At 29.2% G+C, this 6,883-nt stretch overlaps 1 protein-coding gene across 2 annotated transcripts in view; it reads right to left on the bottom strand.

Moving 5' to 3' along the window:
- Positions 1 to 405: 405 nt before the first annotated feature.
- LOC124359293 (procathepsin L-like) overlaps positions 406 to 6,883 on the bottom strand; it is a 32,324-nt gene continuing 25,846 nt past the window's right edge. The window contains exons 1-7 of one of the 2 annotated variants that reach the window (XM_046811917.1): positions 6,058 to 6,104; positions 5,273 to 5,374; positions 4,744 to 4,897; positions 3,084 to 3,266; positions 2,096 to 2,287; positions 806 to 971; positions 406 to 702 (exon numbers count right to left, since the gene is read on the bottom strand). In XM_046811917.1, coding sequence (XP_046667873.1) covers positions 494 to 702; positions 806 to 971; positions 2,096 to 2,287; positions 3,084 to 3,266; positions 4,744 to 4,897; positions 5,273 to 5,301 — 933 coding nt within the window. In that variant the 5' untranslated portion in view covers positions 5,302 to 5,374; positions 6,058 to 6,104 and the 3' untranslated portion in view covers positions 406 to 493. Of the gene's footprint in view, positions 703 to 805; positions 972 to 2,095; positions 2,288 to 3,083; positions 3,267 to 4,743; positions 4,898 to 5,272; positions 5,375 to 6,057; positions 6,105 to 6,883 lie in introns of those variants that run through there. The other variant, XM_046811915.1, reaches the window with a different exon arrangement.

Here is a 6,883-nt window from a genome sequence, read left to right as displayed (position 1 = left end):
TCTCAATAATATATAAATAATTATTAACATGTTTTGAGACATGCTAAACAATATTATATTTTTTTTTTAATTTTAAAGTTAAGATTACGCCACACAATATTTCGCGTTAATATAAAATTCACGAGGTTGCTTACAAAATTTAAAATATATATTTTAGATTTCCTGCAGACACGTATACAGAAAATAATCATACAGAGAAGGAATTTTAAATCCCCTTTGCAGACAAGAGTTTTTTGACGACAGACCATACTAAACACTCTGTAGCAATCAGAAAAATGTTTAGCAGTTTAGTTTTCTTTTAAATTTACGTAAAGATACGCTTTAAACCAAACATATCCATATTTTTATAACTAAAAGTTAAGTTTTAATGCCTAGAAATAAGGTGAAGATATAACCAGAAAGTAATATAAGATGTAAATTACATTTTATTTCTTTTTGTTATATTTATCAGTACAGCTTAAGTTGACATTTTGCAGTTAAAAACTGGAAAATATCACACAAGTGGGTAGCTCGCTTCAGTAGCAATACCACACAGGTTGTTGTGATTCCTGGCCATCATCATATAACCTTTCATTCCCCAACTCGTTCCCCAGGAGTTCTTAATTAGCCAGTAGTCGCCTCCTTTCTTGACATTGCCGTAGCCCACAACTAAGACAGCATGGTCTAGTTCCACGGTCGAGCACCCCTTTGCGCGATAAACTCCTGTAACAGTAATACAAACAATTTGTAAATATCTAAAAATGTAAAAACTAAATTTAAGTAATCCCATAAACTTCATACACTTTTTAAATACTAAGTAGTTTACCTCGCTTGTATAGAGAGAAGGATTTAAGACTTGCGTCAATGCAGACAGAGACAGGACCAACCGTGGCTACAGCAGTTTCAAGGCTCGTCTCATTTCCCTTCGGGAGACTCACATAGCCTACGTCTGTGGCGCCGACGGTCTTGGGATTGTATTGGCAGTCTAAGTCCTGGAAACATAATTAAATTTTAAACATAGATAAACTCTAAAATTAGGAATTACACCATTGAAAATAACAAATAAATTACATTTTTATTTAGTATTACTATTCATCTTTATACATACTTTAGTCTGAGTCTACGTGTATGTACTCTGGTGTTTTGTTTCTGATTTAAACACACACTCAAACTGAACAACCAAAAAAATATTTCCTTCGATTATACTATTTGCGAATTTAGTGTTTTGTAAAGGTTTCACTAAATGCAAGCATTTTTATAGCAATTCTGCAAAAGGAAATTAATGTGTATTTTAACCAATAAGCAAGACTAATCAATCTTAAATGCCTGAGCCATCCAAAAGTAATCAGTGAATTTGACGCCCTCGTGAAACCCTTTCCTACATAACGTTAAATTGCAGAGCTATGCCAAACATCAAATTTCGACTCAAATAAAATTTTATTTAATGAAAAATCATTGTTTCCGTAATCGAAATTTCCTTTAATTTACCGTAAAACCTATTGTTTTTTATTTATAAATTAAAGTACAAACACAATTTGCTAAGGAGTTGTGTTAGGAGTTTAAATAGACAAAAGAAGTTAAGGGAATTTGATTACTTCAATTATGATGGGATATATGGTTAAATGCTTGTTTATATTTAGTTGAAAATTAATGAAAGACATTAAACCAACCCTTTTACAATGTTATTATTTAATTAAACTGATTTCAACTTTTGCTAGAACTGCATTTCAATTATACCTCTGGTTTATTTAAATATGAGAGAAGTATAAATATATGTAAGTTACATTCCTTAAAAAAATATAGTAACAGTTTTGTAAGAAAATATTTAATCATCTAATTAATTAGTGCACCCAGCATAGATACCTCAGAAGAAAATATTGGCCCAAACATTTGTATATGGCATTAACACAAACAACACTTAAGTAACGTTCTAAATCCTAGGATTTAAATATAGTTTATCATCTTAGCTTACATGTTACTAAGTGATGCAGTAACTCGTAATTTTCCTTCTGAAAAATATTCAATACGCCAATTATAAAAAACATATTTTTAGTGTTTATTGTTTTGAATTTGATTTTTAATACGATTTAATAAAATTTAATTTCAATAATCTAACCTGGCCTGCGTAAGGATAAGATACCGCTGTGTCTATGCCCTTGTTAATCTTGACGTAGCTAAAAGCCTTCTCCGGCCATCCGCCTTCACAACCGAAGTTCCCCTCTTTCCTGGAGCAGTCAATCAGGTTCTGTTCACTCAGTGATACCAATTTCTTGGTCTTCAGAAAGTGCAGGCCTTCTAGACTGCCAGTCTGTAAACACATAACCAAAATAAATAAACTACTCGTATTACATTTTTGATACAGATTGATTAGTTTTAAAGTACAGGACTCTACTTGATGAAATGTTTCTTAATTCATTCCAGTCATTAAAAATATTTTTTTTAAACTAAATGTTTTTAGTAAATATTAGGTATTGATTTTTATTCTATGTTTGTTTTAACTCGAAATGTTATCAAAATTATATTGTACCTGTGGTTAATCACTTCTAATGTTTGTAATGATGAAATTTAATAACAATTATAAGTCAATTTAACTTAATATATTTAACAATTAAAATATATTCAAAATAGCTTTTAATCACACAAGATGTTCCAAATCATAGGTAATACGTAACTAAATAAATTATTTTAGTCTAAAACTTTGTAAGTACTACAAGTTTATAACTAAAAGCAATAAAAATTATTTACTAATACAGCTTTAATAAATTACATTCGAACTTTTTAATTGAATTATACAAGCAATGTTGGCGGTATAAACATTCTACACATAATACAGTAAATAAAATCTTTTTAAAATAAAAGTATAGTTAACCTTAGCCTTATGTAATCTGTATTTTGATTAAAAGCATGGTAACTGCTTTATTTCAAGAATTCCTCCAATTACCACAATTTTTTTCCTGTGCTGATCAGTAATTCTGTCTGATATTTACGTGGCAAATATTGGTAATTGTTACGGACGATTAAAGTTATAAGATAAAGCCAATAAGTTATATTAAAGCTTATTAAACTTGTATTGAATATTTCTGTTCTAAATTAAGACAACTAACCGCACTAAATGCCCAACATGATCCGCAGAAGCCTTGGTCTTTTACTTCAGTTACTGCGCCCTTCTTCCTCCAGTCCACATTACTAGGCAACTCGACTCCTGTCATCTCCTGAAAGGGCTCCCCACCGCGCGGCTCTCCCTCTGGTCGTCGATAGCCTTTCCTTGAGAGAATTTCGTCAGGAGTCTATAAATTCAAGGTAATAGACTATTTCATAAGAATAAATTTTACATGCAATTTTTTAACACAATATAAATTATCATATGTTTAAAATAAACACAATTATTTAATTTATATTGAAAACTTCATAATTTTATTAAATTAGCTTCTTCCAAGCATTCGAGGTAAACACGTTATATAATACAGACTCTTTTTTCTGATCGATTTTCTTTCGTTCTATCTATTTTTATGTCTGTCTACAAAATCATTAGAAAACAAACTAACATATACACTTGAAATTTTGCATAAATCTTAATTTCTATATTAGCAGAATGAATACAGAAATTATTCATGATGTGATCAAGGATAGTGCCTGTCACACCTAGGCATGTACCTAAGCATTAACGAATAGTTTACATTGCTTTTATGAGTGACCATGTTGGAAACGGAAATATAGCAAAATAGATAAATTTGTAAACAAATTTTGTGGAATCATGTATGATTATACGTGATACTGTAAAATTGTATTTTTTAATTATAAAGAAAACATAGAAAACTAAAATTAATGTTCATAGTCGGTGATATTTCACTCGCGTGCAGTCCTGCGTTGTACTACACTAGTTGGCTCAACGGAACTGTTATTGTTTGAACTTTGCTCTTAAACCTAATCTACGGAATGTATCTTGTGGCAAGATATCCCGATAAAGATTTCATTTATGTACTTTGAATTTTGTATGAAACTCCATTTCTACCTAGAAAACAATAATTTCTACGATGGTGGATATTAATCCATGGCATTTGGTTAACTGACATTGAAACATAACACCAATTTCCTTTTCTGCTGTCGGGGGAATGTATATATTAATATTCGGCGTGATTGTTTATCTTTATATTTGACTTCAGGACATCTATATAATAAAATAAACAACATCGATTTTAAAAATGTCCATACAACATATCCGAAGGCACTTGATTTTACGTACTTTTAACGCTAATAAATAATGTTTATGACTAAAATCAATGTTAAGTTAGAATAAACTAAACTAAAACTTGTAAAAAGAACATTTTTGGAAATTTGTCACAATATTATGTCAGGGAGATTATATAATAAGTTTAATAGACACATAAGTATACATAACTAAACTGGGATAGTTCCCAACATTATTTGGTCGGCGAAGATATAAAAATAAAACTGCACTCATTTAACCCTTACAGGAAAACGTATTTCAATTTTAAACACTTTCAATACTGATCTTGAAGTTTTGATAACTGTGAATTTATTTTAAATTCCAAATGTCCTTTTCCAACATCTCAAAAACCCTAGCAGAAATTCAAACATTTTTATATTGCCAGTACTTGATACATTTAAAAAGTTCCTTTTTATGTGTTATCTTCATTTATTTGTTAATCATTCAAAGTTGTCTTAGTCAGTAACTAAATAAGATAAAAGGATGGAAAACAAATCATTCAAACAATAATTATATTCTTAGATATATTTGCTTACCATATCAGCAAAAATGTTGATTTCCACTTCATATGTTTCCTCTCCTCTCTTGAACTTGGCATTGTGTTCCCGGACAAATCGTAGATTACTCAAGTAAAATACCCTTTCGCATTTCCTCTTCGTCATTAGATACAAAATTCTTATTGTGCTGTACCTAAAATAGTATTATTTAAACATATATATATTGATTATGTAAAAGTCGTATTATTCAGAGCTTAATATCTATGACTAATTTATAACTAAAAGCAAATTCTTGATTACTTTATTTTATGTATTATAAAAGAAATTATGCTGGTTTAAGTGAAGCTAGTATAAGAAAAAGTATGAGACAAAGTTTAATGCAATTCAATAATTTAGTTTATTCTTTGTCTATAATTGTATAAATAAAGTAAAGTAATAATATATATTATTATTTTGAGTATATCATGGGTCAAAACGCAAACCAACTAAAATGTTAAAAATATTTGAACTAAGAGTTATATATTATAACCACATTTTACGATACATTTTTATAATATGCAATTTTTACCTTAAATAATTGCCACTGAGAAAGCTCATCCTCAGACACTTCTAGAGGATGTGTGAGTACCACAATCGCCAGCGATAACAGAACGAGAATCTTCATAGCCATCTGTAACATCGATCATTCTACATTATATATGTGCGTACGAAAACGATTAAATGGGAATATTTTAAAATGATGTATTATTACTTAAAACCTATAGCAATATTAATCATGAAAGAACTCATTTCTAGTACTCTGTTACTGTGCTCTATTCTTATAAAGCGTGCCAACAGGTGGAGAGGTCAATATGTGTGAACAGTGCTTGCCGTATTTTGCAACGTTTTCTGTATCATCATATATCGAGAATATCATGCTAAACTACAAGCATGGCATAATCAGTCGAATATTTATTATATGTTAGTTGTAAAATTTTTGGGGAAAACAAACATTAATACACTTTAGGCAAGATTATTATTATTCAAATTTCCTTTTGCACTCTAAACATGTTACAAATTAACATTCCATACAAAAATTAATTTTCCAACCAAATCTTGTTGCACTAATAAATCATTTATAGAATATGAGTTATTTCATTTAGTAAAACTTTCTGTTGTTGTTAGAAATAGTTATAAACATTTCTTTTTCTTTAATGTCCTCTTATAAAAAATCCTACAAAATGAAAAACTGCATGGTTAAAAATAAAATCTAATTATCTTAATTGAGAACACTCAATTAAATTTAAATTCATTAGTTGAATTAAATAAACGTATTACGTGTTCGAAATATAATTAAATCTTACTTACACTTACCATTGAAACCTATCTAGTCAGATTTCCTTACTGAACTCGTAGATCAGATTTTATACGCTTTGTCAAGAGGACGAGTACTTAATACTGTCAATGTATTATCACTTGATGGGTTTATCTTGGACAATTTCCTCCCATTATTATATATCGTGTGGAACAAATTGACTTTCATATATTTACTGAAACAAAGAGTACTTCGGAATTTCCCAATCATGCATGATCTATATTTATGTACGTTAACATTAGAATTATTAAACCTAACATTACAATTTATACAAAACTTAGTAATTACACAAAACGAATGTTACATTGACAACCTTAATACAAATTTGTTTTAAAATATCAAGACTTTGCGAATCACGAGAAAAAATGTGATAAAATAAATAACTTTATAGCAGAATTTATATTGCGTTTAGACTCTAAAATTTCTTGAGACTAAATTGTATTTTTTTGGAATGTATTAGAAAGCATTGTATCCCAGTGATTACTGTAGTATTATAGAGGGTATTCAGTATTGTAAAATAAGATTTAATAATACTCTCCATTTAAAGATGCTACTTTAATTTTCTTAATACAGCCAGTTTCGTGTAATAACTTATGTGTATCGGCTTGTATTGAAAGACTTGACAAATTTTATAAATTTTACTATAGACAAATAAAATATTTCTACTAGTTCATTTGTGCCCACCACTCCATTTAAATTGTATCACATACACTGAAAATTGTAACTTCAGTGTCCACCTGGGTATATGAGTAAACATTACCTCTTACTTAAGTATACCAGTTACACTTTGCAGTTATGACAACTAATTATTAAAATTCTATAGAA

This window comes from Homalodisca vitripennis, chromosome 4 (genome assembly GCF_021130785.1).
Source record: "Homalodisca vitripennis isolate AUS2020 chromosome 4, UT_GWSS_2.1, whole genome shotgun sequence".
Lineage (NCBI taxonomy): Eukaryota > Metazoa > Arthropoda > Insecta > Hemiptera > Cicadellidae > Homalodisca > Homalodisca vitripennis.
Note: the sequence above shows the minus strand (reverse complement) of the source record. Positions and strands in the feature narration are given on the sequence as shown.